This window comes from Rhineura floridana, chromosome 8 (assembly GCF_030035675.1).
Source record: "Rhineura floridana isolate rRhiFlo1 chromosome 8, rRhiFlo1.hap2, whole genome shotgun sequence".
Taxonomy (NCBI): domain Eukaryota; kingdom Metazoa; phylum Chordata; class Lepidosauria; order Squamata; family Rhineuridae; genus Rhineura; species Rhineura floridana.
The window spans coordinates 68,296,406-68,320,533 of record NC_084487.1 but is presented as its reverse complement, the minus strand read 5'-3'; the positions used below and the strand labels follow the sequence as shown (position 1 = coordinate 68,320,533).

The following is a 24,128-nucleotide window of genomic DNA, read 5'->3' as shown; positions in this document are numbered from 1 at the left end:
CAGTAGTATTACTGCCATTATAAAGGGACAGTTAAGCTGAGAAAGTAGCTAAGACCAGTTAGTGAGCGTTTAGAACCAGTAACTTCCTGGTTAAAGCTGGCACTCTTGGCCCCTCAGTAGCAGTGAATATTTCCAGAGGTTTCAACATGTGGACTAACATAGATGTACTTGCTGACTTGTAACTATTTTATTTGTTTTTCAGCCATGGATGCATAAGAAACATTATAGACTTCTTTGAATTCAGATGCTGTGGTCTTTTTCGTCCTGTTGTTGTGGACTGGACAAGACAGTATACAATAGAATATGACCAAACATCTGGAAATGGCTACCAGCTAGTGTAACATACACCTCTAACTTGTGAGCATATCATATCTGAGTGGTGCCTGAAAATTTGTTTCTCTCGAATCCACATCTCTTGAACAGTAGCATGCTATGGATAGAGCTAGCAGTGAATCTGATGGTACCTTCTCTACATCAGTTTTATTAACAGATGCAAACAAAGGACAGAATAAACTGCCAATCCTGACAATGAGGAGGAAGATGAAAAAGGGATTTTAACTGTTCTTACCATGAGAATGATTCACAAAGACATATTCACATCATTTTCTTTCCTTTTAACTGCTTTCACAATGGGGCATGAGATTATTAAAATACAAACGTATTAAAGTCATGCTGTGCTGAACATTAAATATTTATTTCATAATTTGAACAATTCCATTAGAATTAAAGTCAAATTTTTCAAAGCAGTCAGACTTTGAGATCACTGTATTATATTTCCTGTAATGGAATTTTTGTATAGATTTGCTATAGTATTATGTGCATTGAAAATGTGCATTCAATACTCCGAAGAATCATGTGGTCTTATTGGGAATCCGCTATAAAGTGTGAAGTTGTTGAAACAGGACACAGAAGGATGTTAGTCACAAAACTGTTACGTAAATGTTAAAGCTGTCTTGTTTCTGATACAGTTAAGTTACTCGTAATAAGTTTTGTGTGAAGTTGTACATTCGGGGGAGGTGAGTTGCATAAAAGTACATCTCTTTTGCCCAGTATAAAGCCCCACTTAGGTGCATGAGGATACTGTTAAAAATTAGACCATAAAATAAAATATAGCATAATCATTTTCAAAAACTGAATATGTAATATATGCAGTCAGTGAAATGTTGGTACCTACATAGTAGGTACAGCTCTGCATTATATATTCTAGAGTCGTTGGAGTGTTGGAAAACATAAGAACTTATATAGGTGGAACCAAAGAGTGAAAGTGCAAACTCTCAATAATAGGAAAAAAGGATATGACTGCAATTAATTTGGATGTGGTTGCTGAACAAGTAAAAACTGATTAAAAAGTAACTTTTTTCATTTTACATAAAATGATGGAATTCAAGCTAAAGAAAGTTGTAATTTCTTTGTAGCACCTCTATGTGAAAAACATAACAGGGCTTCTTCAAGAATATGGTAATTGCAGGTGGGAAAACACCCTTAACTTTTGTTTGTCTCAAGTTATCAAACCCAACTACATCTGGAATATAAGGAGTGGTATGAAGTTGCATTCCAGAAAAGTTTTTCTTCTTGATTGTGATGCACTGATTTTGTTACAGCATTTTTATATATTCCTTAAAACTGCTTCCTTAAAACTATTGTTTACAGAGAGACTTGAAAAATCTGTTTAGTTCTCTTTTAAGTGCTGTAGCAACATAGTGGTTCGAGAATCCTGTGAGGGGGATTTGGGGAGGGGGACCTTAATACAGATAAGAGACCAGTGTAAAGAATGTGTGTCTGTATATAAATAATTTATCAAATAGTTTTCTGTTTGTGAGTGTGTGGGCGTGTGTGTTAGTATATTTAAAAGCTGCTCATTTCGTTTTATCCAACCAAAAATGTAGGAAGTTATCTAATGGGCTTTTTAGTAATGATCAATATTGCTGTTAATAGGCACTGTACCCTGCAATTTCACTGCATGTTTAATGCTCGGCAAAAATAGCATTTCCTGTAATATTCAGATTACAGGCATTAAAGCAATCTAGTGGTATTTCCGCCCCTTGCCTTAGTAAGAGGAGCAGTGAAACTGTAAATAGTTGATGTTCAGTATTTGCAAGTATACTTTTTTTCCTCTAGCTGTTTCTTTGATCACCAGGTGTGCATAGTTTGCAAGTACCAGATATCAAGATTTACATAAGTACAACATTAATGTACTTTGAATGTTTAATACTGACAAAAATTCAACCTTACCTTTGACAACTGTTTTTGAGGGGAAGAGAGTGAAGTTGGGTCCAGGGGTGGCAAAAGGCCTATGCCATTTTGTCAGATACAATTTAGAACTATAACAAGAATATATTATTCTTACATTACTTGTAATTTTAGTTTCAAAGCTGAATAAGTTTGGACAAAGTCTTCCCCCCCCCTTATTTTACATTACATGGAGTTGACTCCCTTTTGGAGAAATTGTAGTTCTGCAGCATATCATTTGTTGTTAAAAGACCTCTGTAATCTATTTGCTAAAGCTCCAGTTACAATAATGTATACCATATGGGCTGCGTCCACAAATAATTGTAAAAATTGTGTCCTTGATAATCAATGTAAATCCTACTTCAGTTGAGCCGAAAACGTAGTGTAAATTTTGTTTTGACTATATGCTGCAAAATTGGCAAAAAGAAAATATAATGGTGTTAGAATTACCCAGAAGTTCTATATTTGGGGTATCTAGAATAATTCTAGTAGTCAGAGATGCTGAGGTATATAGTCTGGAATCTGATAGGTGGGGAAAGTATCTATGCAGCATTTTTTTCTGCCAGGAAATTTGTTATATTGCAGCAGAACACATTCTAGACAGCTGCATGAAAATGATTCAAATTGATTAGAAGATGGATATTCATTCATCTAATACTGAACAAGCAAATGAAAATTTTGTTTCTGCCCTGAGTAAGCTAATTTGTTTTGCAAGTTTTAAGTTTTCTGGTTAATATGAATAAGAGCATCACTGTTTTAAAATATTTTTGTTTTTACCTTATTTATGACTGTGCCAACCATTATTTTACTACTGTCAAAATATTGATGTATTACATTGTGAACAAAATTGGTAAAATGTTTAATAAAATAGCACTCCTTACATAAATTAAAACTGTCATTTTTTGTAAGTTATTAATCAAATAAATACCTATCTCCTAGATGCTAGTGTTTGTATTTATTTTTGCAGTCGTTTTGCTCTTTCTCCCTGCTTGTTACTGCAGTGGCCCACAACACACAGGAGCTCACCTCTCCATCAAGTAGGAGGTAGGCTGTTTTGCTGGAGATAGGTTGGGGGTGCTAGGTTAGGAGGTTCCTCCTAAAAGCCCATCATTGCCTAAGTGAATAGACACTGGTGTGTGGGTTTACCCTGACTAGTAGAGCAGATTGTTTTGTTCTTAGTTTTGGGGACATGTTGCACCTATGATCATTCTTAAGCCAACCTTGTGGTTGCATGTTTCTCTTCTTTGTGAGGGCCAAGGAAGCTGCCGTATCCTGATTCAGATCATTGATCTATCTAGCTCAGTATTGTCTACACTGACTGGCAATGGCTCTCCAGGGTTCCAGACTGGATCCCAGCCCAGCCTGGAAATGCTGTGGATTGAACCTGGGACCTTCTGCATGGAAGGCAGATGCTCTAGCACTGAGCATCTTCCCAGTTACCATGCAGGAAGCTTTCAACAACAATTATGTTCCACAGCAGGGGTTGACTATTCAGATCCAAAATTGCCCCCATTCTCCTGTGTGAGGCATCCCCCCTTTCAATTTACCTGACATATGACATATCAAAGTTCAAACTACAACTGCCACCATGTATCTTCCATCCACAGGTTGAATTTAAGCCACAGATGTAAAGCGGAATGTCACTCTGAACATGTAGAAATAGAATTGCGGTGTTGATAATGGTCTCTTTTGTATGTACTTTTCAGGATGATCACTTTATATGCCTGCCAACAGAGCCACATTTAAAAGCTTTCTGCCCTTGCTGAAGCTGTCACCTTCATAAGAGGGCATGAAAACAGCTGTCTGACAAAAGTGCTGTTTAATAATGCAGGTTGATGTGAACTTGCAGACGTACCAGTTTATACAATCTGTACCTCTGTTATCCCAGTAGCTTGTGGACAATTGCACAAAGGACCAAGAAGTTTCTGAACTTTAGTAATCGCTTATCACATGCCAGGGTCATTTCTCTAGTACAGAATCATTCACGCAAACATTGTACTAGCTTGAAAAATAGCAAGTATCTCCTGTGTTTTCAGCACTTCAAATTAATGTGAAAGCAATTCTCACATTTTTGATGATTAAAAGCCATTTGTTTTTGCTCCCTCCTCTGTAGAAATTCCTATCTTCACCTATGCCTTTAGCGTTTCAATTCAACAGCCATAATTGATGGCTTTCTTCTTGTTAGTTTCAGCTCTCTCCCCCTTTTTATTATAACCTCCAGGCTACTTGTGGTTTTAAAAAAGTAAAAATTGAAAATTGCTTATGATCAAGTCATGTGACTTACATAAGCTTTTTATTGCTCTTAAAATGGCTGTATTTGATCCCACTGCACCTGGTTATGTGCACCTGGCCTAGGTTTCTTAATTATATGGGTGTAAAAGAACACCAAATTGAAGAGTACAGTAATACTCAGACATTGCTTGTGTTAAAGAAGTGGAGATAGGAATAACATAAAAATAGGGGTAAGTTCCTACACCCACTCATAGATGGTGGGAGCAGTTTCAACAGAGACTTTTAAAAGTGCCTACTGGGCACCCACCTCCACCCCTGAATCATATTGGATCCTTCCCTCAGCAGCCCTCAAAAGCAAGAGATCACTTTAATGCAAAGCAAAACACACAGGCTTAGCAGTTAACTGATAGCAAAGCTGGTCAGTTTCACCTTTAAAAAACCTTTTGTTAAAAGGAGTTTTGTGTTTGGAGGATTCATTAACTGAGGTATTACTGTAATTAGTACCCTGAGTAGGGGATCCTTGTTAAGCATTGTACACCACACACAGTTGATTTTGAAAGGAGACATGAAGTCATTTCATTGACAGTCTAACCATTTATTGTTGACATGTATACTTCTGAAATTTTTGAAGCAAAGTTATAGAACACACATGATGTACATAAGCATATCAAGCAAACTTGAATGATTAACAAAAGCAAAATAGCATCTTTGCTTGAAGTGATATATATATTAACCCAGTTCATCCTGCAAAAAATAGCAAGCCCATAGGTCTTATGTGTTTAGCAGTTTAAGCCCCTATAGTGAAACTTAATAAGGAAGCACAGCGAGGGGAACAAGTTACCGAAACAAAGCATTTTAGCTGTCTAACAAAAAAAACTTCACACTTTGGGTAAGACATTTATTTAACAAATAAAAACTTTGGTTTCTCTGTAATTGTCCTGCCTGCTTCAGTCCCTTGAAATAACTGCCTTGGTGAACTGCTTTACCTTGGAGATACGCAAGTAAGTGGTTGGATGTGCTGGTCCCTTTTCAAATGTCTAACACTTTCTGAATGACACTTTTGTTCCCATATATAATCCAAAACATTGTAACCCGAGCCAATTACCTATAGTGCAACATAATGGCTGTGCGCTAACACTACAGGCTATTCAAAACATCAATCTTCAAAAGAGTAAGGACAAAACTTCAGGCTTTCATGTTCTAATAAATGTAGCCTTTAACATAGGCTTGGATTCCATAGTAAACTCAAGAGAGTTCATAGAGTTTTCTCCCCTTGTGCCCCACCCAATCTCTCTCCAGAGAGCCTTATGACACTCCACAGTGGCAGCTACAATGCAAGGGGGAAAGATAAGGAAGGTCACAGAACGGAAGTTTCCTAAGTTAAACATCTTGGGTTCCAAACCATGGTTCTTTTCCTAGTCCTGCAGTGAAATAGAACAGAAGTCTAAAACATGTGATTTTATTCAACACTACATGCATATATGCTATAAAAGCAGGCCACTTTGGCATGGGCTAGAGAAAGAGCACTACTGCTACTAAAAGTATATGTTAGGACATTTAGATTAGTCCTATTCAGGTATTCATCCCCTGTGATTAAAACTACAAGAGGGGCAGGGTGAGAACATGCTGGTTGGCCCAACTTCCTCTAGCATGATTCCATCCTCCAGACTGGAATCTGCTCTACTTGTGGGGTCTCCCCATGCAATTTAGAGTCCTGCAACATCAGGATTCTAAATCATAGAGGCTCTATGAGTATGGAGGCAATCTGCTTTAGAAGTTACCTCCCTCATGGCCACTGAGCATTCACCATTTTCTTTCTCCCTACCCCTTATTATTCTCAGCACTTGGAATAATTAGGGAGGTTAATGCCTGAACAGGGCTATTGTGAATCCTTAACATCTTTGGCTATAGTGGATTAACATGCTTGTACTCCAATTTTCCCATGTCACCATGAAGTGCTTGTTTAGGCAGCAATCATCTAATGCCACACTTCAAATGTCTCTAGGAAAGCAATATATATAGTTCTGTAAGCAGTAGGTGCATAACAATTTTCTCCAGCAAACCTTTCAATGCATTAATCTTCTAAATACAAGGTTTTATTGAAATCAATTAACAGGGCATGTAAAAGTGTGCTTTAAGGCTTGGAAATATGCAATACTTTAAGACAAAGCAATAGCACAGGACACTATCAGTTTCACAGTAATTAGTAGCATTTAAGTTTTATCCTGTAATTACAGAACCATTTCAGTGCAATGATATTAGCAAATCACTGAGCATGAACAAGAGCACCAGCTCCCTGGCCGTAGCCAAATCCTTTAGGGCCAAAGTTCTTTGCATAACAACCTGCAATGATAAAGAGTCAACTATTAATTCATTTCTGACAATAAGATAGGTGATAAAACTTATTAACAGAACATTTTTTATTTTTGTAAAAGTGAGATTTTACCGTAATCCAGGGGGAAATATTCCTGTATACCTATACAGGTGTCACTTTTGAAAGAAACTGCTATAAAAATCCCTTGGTTGGTAACCAATTGTCACCACACCATCCACAACAATTCAGATATTTTATTAAATGAGAACCTGACATCTTCATTAGTTAATCTCCACGTGTGCTGTGAAGCCACCAGCATGGAGACCATCTATGTGCCAACCTTTTCAAGTGACAGTGGCACAGGGAATATCTCATTCACTACGACATCAAACAACTGTCATTTGACTGGCCCCTGCTGTGTAAAGCTCTCTCTGCATGAAGTTCCCATCAGCCTTGCACATTATTGCTATGCAGTTACATAGGCTCCTAAGATTAATCACACTGCTGGTTTATTTATTGATATTTAATGTTTTATTGATGGATTCTCTGTTTTTACTGATCTATTTCTGTGTATAATGTTGTATGTATATTCTTTTTTATGACGTTATGGTATTTTATGTAAACCGCTTAAGGATTTTGTATATTAAGCGGTATACAAATATTATTAAAATTAAATTAAAAATTTAAAAATTAAGTGTCACTGAGAAAGTATCCATTTGAAGAAAGCACAATTGATGCCTTTATTCTTTCCTAAAATCAAACAAGACAACTCTGGACAAAGTCATTTTTATATCCTTTGCCTTAACCTTACCTTTGCAATATATTTCACCTTCCTTCTCTGTCAGAGTTGTTGATTCAAGACTTTTCCCACACTTGGCACAGCGAAAACAGTTTTTGTGCCAAGGCTAGAAAGACAGCAGAGTTAGTTTAGACTTCTATACTGTACCATTAAAAACAACCAAGCCTTTGTTTTAAAACAGATAATATAATAATGGAAAAATCAATTGTCTTCATAGAATTAACTCATTCAAATGAGTTTGGTCTTTTAGTAAAATTTATTTATTTATTATTCGATTTATATCCCGCCCTTCCTCCCAGCAGGAGCCCAGGGCGGCAAACAGAAACGCTAAAAACACTTTAAAACATCATAAAAAGACCTTAAAATAAATTAAAACAAAACAACGTTAAAAACATTTTTTTAAAGCTTTAAAAACATTTTTTTTAAAAAAGGGTTAAAAACATTAAAGAATATTTTAAAAGCGATTCTGACAGAAACAGAAAATGTACTCAACTACAAATATTTGAAGAAATTGGATTCAACTGACCACCATTTCAACCCTACATCTCTTCCTTCTCAAACATCTATCTGGTTACCTCTTGTAAAAGCAAACTACTCTACACTTACAAATCAATATTGTATCTAAAATTAATAAATCTGAACCATGTCAATGCTGCTTGCCAAGGTATTTGCAACCAGATGCCACCTTACCTTGCCCGCTCCTATTACTTTCTCAGCGGCATACACAGAATCGCCACATCTGGAACATTTCTCTGATCCTCCAAATTTTTGGGCAAACTTTGAAGTATTTGGACTTCTTGTAGGATGATGAGAAGGTGCACTAAAATAAGGAGGTGTCCTCATATGAATCCCATTTCTGTCAAAAACTTTCCCATCCCGTTCCCCCTACGGGCAGTCTTTCCAGCACAAGACTTCTGTAGTCTGTACATACATTTAAGACACATCTGGTTCCCACTATTTTTTATTGAAATGCAGGTTCGTAGCACTCACTCAGATACAAGCACTAGTAACTAGACTGAGAACTCAGCTGCCTGAACTTTGGCTGAAGATCTTGACCCCCCGCTTCACTTTAAAAAATCCACAAAAAATATTCTGTAAGTGGATCTAAAGAAATCCAGGTTTTCTAGCCCCGCTCTACTGCAGAGCCTAACTGGGAAACTCCATTAAGCTTACCCATTCCCCCTCCTGCTTGCAGTGTAAAGACATCTAGATGGGATTAGTATGGTCAGTAGTTTGGCTTCTTAGCTTGGATTCTTGCATCCTCATTTCAGGGAATTTGTCCTATATAGTGGTGGCTTACTATGTTTTAACATTACCCACTGCTGCTCCAATTGTTGTTGTTTTTCCTTCCCAAGTATCTAACACCATTTTAAAATTTGCTAGGAAGTTCACCATAACTGTTTCTTTACATTCCAGAGTATCAAGTTGCTCACCAGTTATGTTCATGGCACATCAGTGACTTTAGTTGTCTTACATCACAATCCTATGAACATACTGTATGCCAGTACAAGCAGCTGCCCATAGCACTCCCCAAACTAACAGACCTTGCAGTCGTGCTGGGGAAGGGGAGGATATAAGGCAAGCCTGGCAGGGACAGTGGGTGCGGCTGCCACTGGGAGAAATCCTGGGAGGCACCTCTTTGGCACATGTCTCCAGGGAGTGATGAGGGCAAGGGATCACCCCCTTTTAATTAGCTTTATAGGGCAGGGTTTTATGTGTGGTATTGGATTTTTTCCCCTCTGGAGGGACTGTAGTGTTTTCTCTAGGCCACTTCCAGCATGAGAGGCTGGAGGTGGTCTGGATTGGTGTGCATTAGTGGAATGTAGTTTCATGCCCCTAGAGTGATAGTTCAGCATGGAACTGTGCCCTTTCTGAGTGGGAGATGGGGGAAGCAGTAAGTTTTTATCCCAGGTGAGAGCTGGGGTGCAAGCTGCATTCAATAGTTTTTTGTGTTTGACTGTCTTCTAGTTTTATGTTCCCTGCCATTAATCTCCAACACATCTCAGAAGAGAAACTCTATACACACACATTTGCCAACAGGCACATGGATGGCCCCTGCACTAGGGATGGGCAAGAATTTCAATTCAGTTTGCATTTCAAGCTGAATAGATCAATTTCACTCTTTCTGAAACACAGCCATCCTTCAAAATGCACACTTGTTCAACTTTTGCAATGCAGTTCACCAATGTTTTCAAAAATGCATATAAGGCAAAAGTGTGTAAAAATGAATATGAGTTAAAACATAAAAATACATTATATTAGGAGAAATGGCTTGCAAAAATTTGTATTCATCGAAACTGCCTACAAAAATGTGTTTATTAAGAGAAATTTGCACTAAAATGCTGGAGAATTTTCATAAGGTTTTTTTTAAAAAAAAATCATAAATTGCTGCAGATATGTGGAAAACTTAATTTAAGTTTGGAAAAATGAGAAACTGAGAGAACTGAAACTGACAGATCTTGCCACCCCTACCCTGTACTATGGGAGGAATCCTGAGAAGACAGGTGTTATGTGTCCAGATTTCTCATGCCTGGGAGGTGGGGAGATAGCATGTTCTACACTGGGTTTCACTCCCCTGGAAGGAGCAGATCCTCAGCTTGGAGATACTCCTGCATCCAACATAGTCACTGAGGGCTTAGGTGGCCTCAGTGGCTAGGAGTCCCTTTTTCCAGTTCAAGCTGGTTTGCCAGCTTTGGCCCGGTTTGACAGACATGACTTGGCTACCGTACTCTATGCTGTGGTAACTTCCAGTTTGGATTATTACAATACATTCTCCATGGAGCTGCCCTTGAAGATGACTTGGAAATATCAACTGGTCCAAAATGCAGTGGCCAGACTACTGGCTGACGTTCTATTGAGAACTCCTAACTCCTGTTCTAAGACAGCTGCATTAGTTGCTAGTTCATTTGGGGTTTTAGTTTAAGACACTCATGCTAGTGTTTAAAGCCCTGAACAACTTGGGTCCCAAATATCTGAAAGACCACCTTCAGTCTCTCTTGGATGTTGAGGAGCCCTTTTGGTAGTTCTGCCACCCTCAGAAGCTCAGGGAATGGCAGCCCAGGAGACGGCATTCTCCATGGCAGCCCCTAAGTTGTGGAGCTCCCTTCCTACACAGATGCACCTGGCACCTTCACTATACAGCTTTCGGCAAATACTGAAGATGCGCTCTTCACGCTGGCCTTTGACACCTGAGATGTACATTTTTAGGACCCACCCTATTTTGTGGTACAATTTAAGGTTGTTTTACCTGGTTTTAATTATGTATTTTAAAACTGTTGTGATCCACACTGTGACCTTTGGGTGAAGGGTGGGTGATAAATATTATTGTTATTAAGACTTGGCTTTGGCTAACAGCTGCTGGGCCAGTAGAGTTAAAGTGTCATCCTACACATAGAAATTGTGGCAGACCCATGTCTCTAACCTACCTACCAACCTAAGTTATCACATTCATTATTAGAAGATGTTGGCAGCACTAAAGTGTTTTCCTTTGCCTAGTAGCAGACAAGTTCACAAGCTACGGCCTTCTGCCAAAATTAAGATCTTTACCCTCAGTCCTGCAGTGGCTGTTGGCAGAGATAACTCACCCAAATGCATACTAGCCCAGTCATGCTGCTATATGCTGGCCCATTGAACTTTCACAATGCTACTGTAATGATTTTACTTTAATTTGCACTTATGTTCTAAAAGAGGATTGGAAGCAATCATGTTCTCAAACTACCCCTCGGTTTCAATAAGAACATAAGAACATAAGAAGAGCCTGCTGGATCAGGCCAGTGGCCCATCTAGTCCAGCATCCTGTTCTCACAGTGGCCAACCAGGTGCCTGGGGGAAGCCCACAAGCAGGACCCGAGTGCAAGAACACTCTCCCCTCCTGAGGCTTCCGGCAACTGGTTTTCAGAAGCATGCTGCCTCTGACTAGGGTGGCAGAGCACAGCCATCATGGCTAGTAGCCATTGATAGCCCTGTCCTCCATGAATTTGTCTAATCTTCTTTTAAAGCCATCCAAGCTGGTGGCCATTACGGCATCTTGTGGGAGCAAATTCCATAGTTTAACTATGCGCTGAGTAAAGAAGTACTTCCTTTTGTCTGTCCTGAATCTTCCAACATTCAGCTTCTTTGAATGTCCACGAGTTCTAGTATTATGAGAGAGGGAGAAGAACTTTTCTCTATCCACTTTCTCAATGCCATGCATAATTTTATACACTTCTATCATGTCTCCTCTGACCCGCCTTTTCTCTAAACTAAAAAGCCCCAAATGCTGCAACCTTTCCTCGTAAGGGTGTCGCTCCATCCCCTTGATCATTCTGGTTGCCCTCTTCTGAACCTTTTCCAACTCTAGAATATCCTTTTTGAGATGAGGCGACCAGAACTGTACACAGTATTCCAAATGCGGCCGCACCATAGATTTATACAACGGCATTATGATATCGGCTGTTTTATTTTCAATACCTTTCCTAATTATTTCTAGCATGGAATTTGCCTTTTTCACAGCTGCCGCACACTGGGTTGACATTTTCATCGTGCTGTCCACTACAACCCCGAGGTCTCTCTCCTGGTCGGTCACCGCCAGTTCAGACCCCATGAGCGTATATGTGAAATTAAGATTGTTTGCTCCAATATGCATAATTTTACACTTGTTTATATTGAATTGCATTTGCCATTTTTCTGCCCACTCAGTTTGGAGAGGTCTTTTTGGAGCTCTTCGCAATCCCTTTTTGTTTTAACAACCCTGAACAATTTAGTGTCGTCAGCAAACTTGGCCACTTCACTGCTCACTCCTAATTCTAGGTCATTAATGAACAAGTTGAAAAGTACAGGTCCTTGAGGGACTCCACTTTCTACAGCCCTCCATTGGGAGAACTGTCCGTTTATTCCTACTCTCTGCTTTCTGCTTCTTAACCAATTCCTTATCCACAAGAGGACCTCTCCTCTTATTCCATGACTGCTAAGCTTCCTCAGAAGCCTTTGGTGAGGTACCTTGTCAAACGCTTTTTGAAAGTCTAAGTACACTATGTCCACTGGATCACCTCTATCTATATGCTTGTTGACACTCTCAAAGAATTCTAATAGGTTACTGAGACAGGACTTTCCCTTGCAGAAGCCATGCTGGCTCTGCTTCAGCAAGGCTTGTTCTTCTATGTGCTTAGTTAATCTAGCTTTAATCATACTTTCTACCAGTTTTCCAGGGACAGAAGTTAAGCTAACTGGCCTGTAATTTCAGGGATCCCCTCTGGATCCCTTTTTGAAGATTGGCGTTACATTTGCCACTTTCCAGTCCTCAGGCATGGAGGAGGACCCAAGGGACAAGTTACATATTTTAGTTAGCAGATCAGCAATTTCACATTTGAGTTCTTTGAGAACTCTCGGGTGGATGCCACCTCATATTAGGATTTTTGCTCTAAAGTTCAATAGAATTTGAAAGACCAAGTATTATCGAAAGACCAAGTATTATCAAAAACCCTTATCAGTGCAGCCTCAATTGTAGTTGGAAGTTCTGCCTTGGTATGATCAATACTGCCGCAGCATTCTCTGCATTCTTTAAAATGAAGCCCTTTTACAGATCTGAGTTTTTCTGCCTCATGTCTTGTTTAAAACAAAACCCCTACCATTTAGGGAAGGTGCCCTTAGCAGCCAAGGATTCCCATCTGTTTAGAGTGGCTTGAAATTCTACTGCAATCAATGAGGTGATGATGAACTGCATCATAGCTTTCAATAGTACATAATAATAAATTTATTTTTGGTATCCACCTCTCACCAGGAATGCAGATCCCGAGGCTGATTACATAGTTTTAAAAATGCAAAGCATACATGAAACCACACAGATTTAAAAATACGAACACATACAAAAAACCCCATATATAAACAAATTCATAAAATAGTATAGGTTCTTTATAGCTTGAGGACTAGAACCTCATCTGAGACATAAGAACAAGGCTTTGAAGCCTTAATTTGAACAGAAGGGGCTGTTCAGCATCCCACATGTTGAAGTGGAATGCCATGCCGTGTCCGTTCACTGAAGCCATGGCAGCTGTTGCACTTGTGTGCTGGTTTGTATTCTAAAGAAAAATAAATGGAGTTGAGTACGTGAAGCGAGGGGGAAGTGCATGCAAGCACTGTTCTCAAAGTGCCAAGCAATAATTTGGTATCTCATTTGAATTAGAATCTGAATTAGAATTGGACAATTGGTTTTGTCCAAGTATGCTTTATGTTTAAGATGAGATTCTAAACAACATGATTAAGAGGTAGGCTGCTACTCACCAACCGAGTCTACCTGTGTCACTTCCATCATAAACTATTTAGTCAGTAGATTTCACAACTTTCTGAGCAAATGTAATCACCTTTATATGCAGAAAGTAAAAGTAAGGTTGACTCATTTCCAGAGACGTTGGTGCCCTGACCAATTTCTAAGGCTTACATGCAAAAGCAGAGTGACCTTTACCATTCCACCATTTTGGTTACGGATAACAGTATATAATATGAATCTGACAGAAGCACAAAGCTCAAGATGGTTGCAGGCTATTTTCTGCAAGTTCACCCTACCTGCTGCAGTTCAAGTTACAGCTAGCTAGAACTAAATAAAAGTTGTACTTACTTGTCATGCTTGATGCCCAGCCTCTCTCCTCTGTCCATATTCAGGGTGCCTGCTCCTTGGCCATAGCCATAGCCTTTTGGACCATACTTCTTTCCATAACAAGACTTACAGTACACCTCTTCATCATGGATGGCTACTGTTGTGCTGTCTAAGTTTTTCCGGCAGACCACTGAAGAAAAAGAGTTTGCCTTCTTAAGAAACTGATGCCTATTTATCAACAGAAAGGACCATCAAGTGCCAGAAGTTCTTGTTTTTGATGCCTCTTATAGTTCTCAGTAAAGGTTAGACTACTGGAAAATGCAAAGAGGGTTCTGTTTTTGAATTACTGAATTATATTTTGTTCCATGTAGGAACTTGTCCCTCCTTCCCTTTCACAACCGTGACATTTACAAATTAGAAGCTTAATGCAGTTTAATTAACAAGGCTGCCAAGAAGCCAGGAACTGAGGTCAGCAATTTTTCCTCTTGCCTTATAAAAATAACACAAAATAAGCATCTGTATTAGTGCCAACATGTTTAATTATGCAACAGTTCCCACTTTTGCTTTACAAAGTGAAGTATACCTAACTAGATGCCATGATGTACTATTTTTTTTGATGTTCAGCTACTAGTACTTTGAGAAACTTACTGGAACATTTACTAAACTTTAATCCATGTCCTGGAATACCATCATTAACCTATTCCCTATTTCTGCTTTTACAGTTTTAGGTTGCTTGTTTCGTTTCCTGAGAATGAGGCCAGAATCCCTCTATTAATGAGAAAATAAGGGCAATTGTATATGAGCACTTACCACAAAGGTGCTCATGGTGCTCTCCACCATGCACAAGTGTACATTCACAATGCTATTTCAGGGCAACTTGCTTTAGTTCACACCACTTCAAAATTCAGTATTTTTAGCACATTACCAGAAACAGGCATTTCAGAACTTACTCTGCAAGTAAAACATCAGATCCATCAACAAGACTGCAAGAGTATTTATATTTAGCTGTCTGGATCAATACAACACTAGATGCAACAAGTGCATAAATGCATCTCCACTCATAGGGGAGTGGCAATCAAGACAGGAGGATTAACACCAGCACTAGCCATTCCCTCACCCAATGAAAATACCTCCTCCCAGCTGGTATTTGCAAAGGTTAGTGAGCAGAGATGCATTTCCATATTAATGTCTAGCCCGGCCATCACTGTTCCACATCAAATGTGAGTTAAGCTGTTTTACAGAACTAGATTTTAATTGTTTATTTTTTGCTTCAGTTTAGAACAGAGTAGTGCCACACTGGTTTTGACTCCTGAAGTCTGGCTGTATAATGCACAACGTTTCATTATTGTCTTACAAGGCACTGTTTAGTTTAAGAAAAAAAGAGGTGTCACAATCATGCCTTCTGACAAAGATCTGCCCCAGATTTGTAGAAGCCAATTGTGATAACCAATTCCTTCCATACCAAGTTCCTTATGCATTCTCAGATACTTATTCCTTCATATTTTCCAGGACAGAGCCTAAATAGGAAGAACAAATCCTTCAACTAAACTGCAAGTAGTTTTGAGCTTATTCTGTTATCTTTCCAACCTTGTTATTCAGCTCATTGACTTTTTTACTACCGTTATACTTGACAGCTGTTATCATCCTCCCTGCTTGCAGCTGCTGCTTGCAACCCCCTCCCCCAAATCACTTGTATATCTTATTTCATAACGTAAATTTGTGTAAACTACAATTTGCACTGATTATCACAACAGTATTGTTCTTTGTGGCAGTTCCATTACAAAGCAATTATGTGATATGATCCTTTGTTTATCCAAAGATGCTTTTTAGTTCAAAATTTAGTACAAAATACAATTCTTCAATAAGTTGTTGGGCTGAAACATAATAGCATAGACTCTGCTCATACAGCCTCCTGTGCCAAAGCCCAACAGAATTTTGGCTTCACTATGCTGAAATAGAAAATCAACCAGATCATTCAGTTAACTTATTTGGTATGACTGGGGAAGAAAGCCGACTAATGAACTCTCACAAAACGATCTTTAAAATGTAAACTGATGGAACAGTTTACAGTGTGAAAACTGATATTTTTGTGGATTGAACTTAGTTAGCATGCTTAATTTTGGAATATAAATTCAGGTAAGAGTCAACTGAAATGCTGGCATGTTGTATTTGAAGTAACCAATATGTACCAAGGTGAAAACCTAAACCAGGGTGGGGAACCTGTGGCTTTCCAGATGTTGTTGGACTATAACTCCATTGGCCGTGCTTGCTGGGGCTGATAAAGCGTTGCATCTGGAGGGCCTTCTGTTCCCCATCACGGACCTAAATCTATAATTTGCAAAGATGATGATACATCTGAATCATGCCAACCGCAGTCCCTGTAATATTCTCAGTATTGGACACAGTTGGCGCACTTCTCCCAGAAGCTCTTCCAAAGGAAAAGCCAGAGCAGCTTCTAATTGTTAATATGCTCAGTTATAGGAAACTGAAGCAGGTCAACTTCCTGTGGTCATGCAGTGTGTCTGAAAGCACTCCCCTGACAAAAGTCTAGTGCACCCCTCTGCTGAAGAGCCAGTCCTCTTGAGTCACCGGAATTTAAGAATGCCCAAAGTGGCATAGATATTGCATGTCATTGTGAACTTTTTGCTCTTTGAGACCATAAGATGTCTGCTTTTGGAGCTGAAGAGCAAAAATCATGTCCCTGCTATTAATGACTTGCACTGCTAAATTACTGTGTTTTTCTTAAAAGAGCTATGAGATTACTTACTACAAAGAAAGCAGCATCTGTGGAAACTTCTCCCGTCACACTGAACCTCTTCTGCATGGTACACTGTTCTGCCACAGGCCCCACACTTGTTGCCACCTCCCCAGTTTGGCATTTCAAGTCTGCAGAAGAGATGCTAGCAGTTAGCAACAAGGTAAAGGTTGTGTATTTTCACAATACAGCCTCTCAAAAATTTGTAAAAAAAATGTTACTGTTTCTAGAATTCTTATTTTTTCCTCTTACTCCATCATAGTTAGAGCCCAGAGTACCTGCAGGCTGAGGTAAGCTTCAATACATTTCTCAAACAGCAAAGTCTTCATATTAAGTTTAAGGGAACAAATAAGTCATTATGCATTGATTCCCAACAAAATCATAACAACATTCCACAGATATTCCATGTAAGTGCCATCCAGAGAATGGTTATAGCAAAGTGATGAAAGCAGGGTTGGGAAAATCTACTGGAGTTCAGCGATTCTTGCAGACAGCTACATCATGCTCAAAAAGAACCAGTGGAGTGACCTCACGCACACAGTCAACTGGCACCAGAAATTGTAAGATTTTCACTGCCCCAAAACCTACTTTCTCTTCCACGGTTATTTTCCAGTCAGTAGAGGAAGTTAAGGTATACAGCACAATGTACCACTTAAGGAGTACAAGGGACAATGTCAAGTGGCTTATTATTCCAATTGTCTTGGGTACAGCATCAATAAACTCTCCACACCTCCAGGATGTAAGCTGGGACCATTAAGAGATTTCGGAAACTTTAAAACACAAGCAAATAATGTTATCAAATTCTACTGACCAAGGATCCAGACTGGTTTTGATCTCTGATGCTCCAAGGATATATGTTGTGCAGCTGAAATACTAGAGTTGTTGCCTTGCAAGCAAGGTTGCTCAAATGCACAATTCCATGTGTGTGAGAGAAAAATGCTTTTGGTCACAGTGTGACCCTGGCCCAAATCCTAATGATTTGGGATAAGCATAAACAAGAAACAACAATAGCCAATTCCTTTAAGTGTACAATGTTGGAAGAATCTTTAGATAAAGCACCACTGTTCTATGGGCTTCTTTAGATAACATGAATCCAAGCTCAGTTTAGTAATTATGGAGAGAGTGACCCAGTAAGTCTTACAAAGGGTGGCTGCACAGCAAAATGGCCATTGTGCAGAGGCAACCATTCTTGGAATGTGGAGGGAAAAGATTAATGATTAGTCCAGATTAGGACACTTTAATATATTCCCTACCCACCAATTATGTCTTTTGCTGCATGACACATGCAAGACTTAGCAGTTCCATTTTAGGTAGCAACATTAATTTTAACTACTTATGTCCCTTTAAGAGTCTCAAGAATTTAATATTGCTTTTCAAGGTTTTGGCATTATCTAATGCTCAAGTTGAGTTTGAAAAAGTTACTTATGACATATGCTACTATTACTTTGTAATTCTTGGCACCACTGTAATCTAAAAAGTTAGGATTCCATTACATTTATCCAAGGGTTTGGCTGTACTATGCAGCAGCTGACATCAATCATAGCAAATACGACTGTGCATGCCTTTCCCAAAACCTTTTCAATATAAGAGTTTCCATTTTATAGCATATCTAAAGAGTAGACCAATTAGGAACTTGATTTTAACTAGGGTTCTGTTGCTGTTCCTTAATTCGCTTTGACAACATCCTAAGCAACACACACACACAAGAGAGAGAAAATTTCCTTCCATTTCACAGACCTCAGACATATTACTGAAAACCGTGTTCTTACTCAACATACAATATCCCTATACAACATTCCTGTAACTTGCTAGCAAGATATTTCATAGAATTTTCATAGAATTTCACAGAATTTCATAGAACACTAGAGTTGGAAGGGGCCTATAAGGCCATCAAGTCCAACCCCCTGCTCAGTGCAGGAATCCAAGTTAAAGCATACCTGACAAGTGACTGTCTAGCTGTCTCTTGAAGGCCTCCAGTGTTGGAGAGTCCATCACCTCCCTAGGTAATTGGTTCCATTGTTGTACTGCTCTAATAGTTCAGTCGAAATCTGGCTTCCTGCAGCTTGAGCCCATTATTCTGTGTCCTACACTCTGGGATGACTGAGAAGAGATCCTGGCCCTCCTCTGTGTGACAATCTTTCAAGTACTCAAAGAATCCTATCATATCTCCCCTCAGTCTTCTCTTCTCCAGGCTAAACATGCCCAGTTCTTTCCTCAGGCCTAGTCCTAAACATTGCACAGTCCTGGACAGACCTAGATCTTCACTCTTCCTTTCATTGGCCCAGAAAGGGCGAACAAATGGCAACTGCCTGCTGGTCTGGTCATTTCTCTGTTCCATGACTTAAGGCAAGTGTGCACAGGAGCTTAAAACAAGTACGTTATCACCTAAGCAGTTCTGCATTCTTAGCAAGTGCTGAGCCTGGGCGGGGTAGAAAGTTTCAAACACAAAATAAAAACATTCTCCAGGATTGTAAGCTGGCCTTCCTTTTAGCATTCATTCCACAGACTTCGAAACAGGCCAAGCTATCAGAACAAGGTTCTATTGGCAAATATTTGCATGTATGCACATGTAGCAAGTGTAGGATCATCAATGCACTGATGCAGTCTTTCACAACTACGCAACTACTCATGCATATGCAAAATACTTCTCACTGCATTGTTGTAAATATTTATGTTGGTATGGGAGAATAGGTAACTGTCTATTTAAACAATGACAATAGAATTGGAAGAGTTAAATATTCATATTTCTAGAATTCTTACTAAAGGGTACTTAATCAACAGTCATTAACACTAATCTCTTACTTAGTCTGGATTTGATTTTTACACTTCCACTCGAGATGAATGCATTTAATATACACCCAGCTTTGGCATGGGTTACTATAGTAAATGTCTCAGCTTCTGATTTAGACTTAGGCTTGTATCCAAGTAGTGCTAAGTCTCTCCTCTCTCGTCCCATTAGTTTATGCTTGTACAAAGCAACTTACCTTCTTTCTTCCCCTGTATGCCCCTTAAATATGTTCTAGGGGTTCCCCAACCCTCCAGAGATTTGGGTAGGGTGTGGGGCGTGCACAGGGGAGGAGAGAGGGAAAGTTCTGTGACACTGTTGGGTTCAAACGCAAGCGCTCCCCCTCCCTGCCCAAGGGGCGAGCCAGCGCACCCGTCAGTCTGGGTAGGAGCACATGCTGGACACTTTATTTACCTGTTTCAGTGGCCCAGCCAGATACCAAAAGTAAAGCAAACACACACACATTTACTGCTTGATCAAGAGGGATCTCTAAACCATGCAGACAGCAGTCTGACAGGGCAGAGAGAGCCTCGTTTATTAGTTGAAGCATCTCTTATATAGGGTTTCATAAAGCAAAACAAGATACAATATTATTGAAATCATAAGATGGGAATACAGTTTTACAGAGATAAGCAAGCTCATGTTTATTCTTGTTACGTTTCATATAATTCTAAAAAGGCGAGAGTTTGATAAAGAATTCATACACTTATCTCACATTAAGTTTTCTTAGATTGACAAGAACTGAGGAAAAGCGAGGAACAGAGTTAGATTGACACCTGGGAAGATAAATATGGGGCTTAGTGTGCTTGTGAAAGTTGTCTTACTCAGCAGTATGACGTAAAACTATGGATACATTCACACAAAGTGTTTTGAGAATACTTCTCTCTTTTGTGCTGAGTTGCAACAATGCACAGGATGGGTAAAGAGAGGCAAGATAAGGGAAATATCAACAATCCAGAATGGGATACATTTTATCTCCTTTCCAAGATGTTACAGCCTTTGAGAGGCGCCTCTGGGTGTTATCTCTCATGAGAGAGAAGAATCGAAACTTAGAGTGTTATGTTCCCCACCCTCTCTACGTTCCATCAACATTGCGGTGCTAGCTCTGGCTTCAATTTAGCATCTCTGAACAACTTTTGGGGCCTGGAAATAAAACATTCCTAACACAAGCATAATTCCTTGCACTTACAAAACAAGGGCATTGGACACTGCCCTTAGTTATCAATTTGTTTCTCTAACATGCTCTTGGCTGGTTGTGGCAAGTCCATAATATTTTTAACACTGCACTAAACCTTTGCAAGATATGCAGTCAATTGTGCTCTATAAACATGGGAGTTCTAAGCTACCATTCTCTAAATCCTTCCCTAACAAGCCAATGCTTAGATGCTTCTGTCAAGCAGGATTCAATGCTATGCTGTTTGATTTTGTTTTTTGGGGGTAATCTAGATGTAGTCACCACAGCAAGTTTGGAAGATCTTTCAGCGGCCACCTCTAAACCTATGTTAGAATTTGACATCTGCATAAAGTCAGACTATCATTTAAGATTCAGATATTTAATCTTCAGGTTACAAAAACAGTTTTCAGGAAAAACGGCACAAAATGAAAGTTAAAAATTCTCCTCCTAGTGAGGGGCTTCTCTTTTATTATTAAATCAGACTTGACTCCTAAAGCTCCATTTTGCCCAGACTTAGGGTTACAGGACAATCATCACCTTCAGAATGTTCACTAGGAATATTCACATGCCAGTTAAACAGGTATGAGAACTTTGGAAACTGCAAATACCTTCTTCCTTATCGAGTCTCTAACCTAAATCAAGCCACCCAAGAAATATCTCACGAATCTCACAGCCTTGATGAAGGAAGCTCTGTGCCTAAAGTATTGTATGCTCAGAAGCAATGTATTTCCACAAGGACAGTAAAACAGGCAATTGTGGGGTTAAGCCAGCGATGTGTTCGTGCCAAGGCCAAACTGCAGATGTTGCTGAGCAAGGGCATGGAATGAGATAAAAGCGCTGGGCAAACCGAAAGCAAGTGTGGGGGTTGTAGTGGAGCTAGTGATTCTTGTAACTGAATGTCTTTTGGAATAAAGACTCTTAAACCTTTTAACACATCTGAATCTCTACCAGACCTGAAATCCTTTAACCGGGATACTCTTAGCAATCTCTTGTGCCAACTGGGTTCGCTGCATCACACAGAACAACAGAGGTTATGGGCCCAGGCTACCCAGCGTAACGCAGAGGTTGCAGGTTTGAGAAGACGTGTAAGGACTGTGGCCGAGTGTTGGAGAGGTGAACAGAAGCGTGCTGATGAGTATGGCTGTGGCAATGTCAGCAGGGTTACCTCTGGAGCAGCTTACAGAGAAGAATTACAGTAGCTGGAAACTACGGATGAAAGCATTCTTGACTAAAGAGGACCTCTGGGAGGTGATAGATGCAGCCCCACCGGCGGCTCCGCAGAATGAATGGCTACACAAAGATGATAAGGCAAGAGCGTTTATTATACTGTCATTATCAGACTTTCAATTGCTATATGTGCAGAACGAGCCCACTGCTAAAAGGATGTGGACAGTGTTAAATGGGATCCATGTGACACAGACAGTGGGATCTAAGATATTTCTGGCTCGGAAATTATATCAGATGAGACTGGAAGACGGCTGTTCCATGTCAGAGCATCTGATGGAATTCAGACGGCTGTTCGCGGAATTAGAGGAGAGAAACGTGGCACATTCTAGGCTTCAAAGGGTGTTTATAATCTTGTCGTCTCTTGATAAATCCTGGAATTCCCTTGTGACGTCGATCGAAGTGATGCCTGAAGCCGGTCTTAATGAGGAATATATTACGTCTAAACTTCTTCAGGAATGGCAGAGAAGAGAAGAATTAGCCAAGACGGAGCAAGCAAGAAGCAGAACTTCAAAGACACAGTGAATGGGCAGAAAGCATGTTATTCCTGTGGAGCTACAACGCACTTACAGCGAGACTGTGCAGCCAAGCGTGGCAGACGAGGCTGGCAGCAATCTAGCGTTAAACTGGTGAGTGAAAGCTCATAAATCAGAACCGTGTGAGTGGATTTGTGATTCGGGAGCTTCTCATTGTTTGATAAATGATCCAGAACTGTATCATACATCAAGATCCATGTCAGAGACTGTGGTGTTGGCGGATGGCTCAAGAAGAGACGTGTTGGCTAGAGGAACATTGAAATTAGGTTTGCTGAAAACAATAATTACAGATGTATTGTTTGTTCCGCAATTGGATTGTAATATACTATCTGTCAAGAAACTGAATGAAATGGGTTATTCTGTGTTATTTGACAAAGGGAAATGTAAAGTGAATAAGAACAATGAGGTCTGTATGGAGGGGTGCCTTAAAGACGCTCAATATGTGATTCAAATCAAACATGCAAGGTGTGCAACACTAAAAGCAAACAGGCAAACACATGAGAGTTGCGTGCACACATGGCACAGGAATCTAGGGCATGCTAATTATGAAACCATTATGAAAACTCCAGCACATAGTGAAGATTTGAAAATACAGGAGTGTGGGCAATTTGTGGATTGCGAAGCATGTCATAGGGCTAAAGACACTGTAGCACCGAAGAACAAAGAAGCTGAGTGTAGCACTGACGCACCATACCAATTAATACATGTAGACTTGTCAGGACCTTTTCAAAGTTCAAAAGGGGGTGCGAAATACTTTATGGTGATTGCTGATGACTTTACAAGGTATTGCAATGTTTATTTGCTGAAGAGCAAAGACGAGGCAGAGAAGCTGTGTTTGTTCATTGAGAAAGTGAAAGTGCAACATGGTGTCACCATTAGGAGAATATGCTCAGATCAGGGGGGTGAATTCACTGGACAAGCATTAAAAGAATACCTAGAAAGTAAAGGAATAGAGCAAAACTTCACTGCCCCATTTTCTCCGTCTCAGAATGGGGTAGCTGAGAGGAAAAACAGGTCCCTTCAGGAGGCCACGAGAGCAATGCTGGGGGGATTCTGAACTGACAAACGCATTCTGGGGAGAATGCATCATATATGCTGCTTACATCCAGAACAGATTGATACATAGAGCCCTTGGTGTATCTCCATATGAGAAGCTAACAGGGAAGAAGCCAAGGGTGGCTCACATTAAACAATTTGGGGCAAAGTGCTGGGTGCACATAGATAAAGGGAAACGACATGGAAAGTTAGCCCCGAGAGCACATAAAGGACATGTGCTTGGATTTGAGCATACATATTTCAGAGTATGGGTTCCAGAACTAAAACAAGTTGTGCTGAGTAGAAGTGTAAAGGTTCCAGAACAAGAGTGGGAACAAAACACAAGTGTTATTTTGAATGGTTCACAAGTATATGAACAGGTTAAAGACAAAGAGGATGATCTGTCTAGTACAAATAGCACTAGTTCACATGATGTAACTACAGAGGAAGAGGAGCCCAAACCACCAGTGAGGC

At 39.8% G+C, this 24,128-nt stretch overlaps 2 protein-coding genes across 3 annotated transcripts in view; one reads left to right on the top strand and one right to left on the bottom strand.

Moving 5' to 3' along the window:
* The window catches only part of ZDHHC17 (zinc finger DHHC-type palmitoyltransferase 17), a 119,051-nt gene extending 115,930 nt beyond the window's left edge, over nucleotides 1-3,121 (top strand). For both annotated transcript variants that reach the window (XM_061639695.1, XM_061639694.1), the window contains exon 17: nucleotides 203-3,121. In XM_061639695.1, the coding sequence (XP_061495679.1) occupies nucleotides 203-341 (139 nt within the window). In that variant the 3' untranslated portion in view covers nucleotides 342-3,121. The remainder of the gene's footprint in view (nucleotides 1-202) is intronic.
* Nucleotides 3,122-5,008: 1,887 nt separating this feature from the next.
* The window catches only part of CSRP2 (cysteine and glycine rich protein 2), a 30,680-nt gene continuing 11,560 nt past the window's right edge, over nucleotides 5,009-24,128 (bottom strand). Inside the window, exons 2-6 of the mRNA XM_061639693.1 lie at nucleotides 16,913-17,031; nucleotides 14,167-14,335; nucleotides 8,265-8,394; nucleotides 7,587-7,680; nucleotides 5,009-6,804 (exon numbers count right to left, since the gene is read on the bottom strand). Of these exons, the coding sequence (XP_061495677.1) occupies nucleotides 6,728-6,804; nucleotides 7,587-7,680; nucleotides 8,265-8,394; nucleotides 14,167-14,335; nucleotides 16,913-17,024 (582 nt within the window). The 5' untranslated portion in view covers nucleotides 17,025-17,031 and the 3' untranslated portion in view covers nucleotides 5,009-6,727. The remainder of the gene's footprint in view (nucleotides 6,805-7,586; nucleotides 7,681-8,264; nucleotides 8,395-14,166; nucleotides 14,336-16,912; nucleotides 17,032-24,128) is intronic.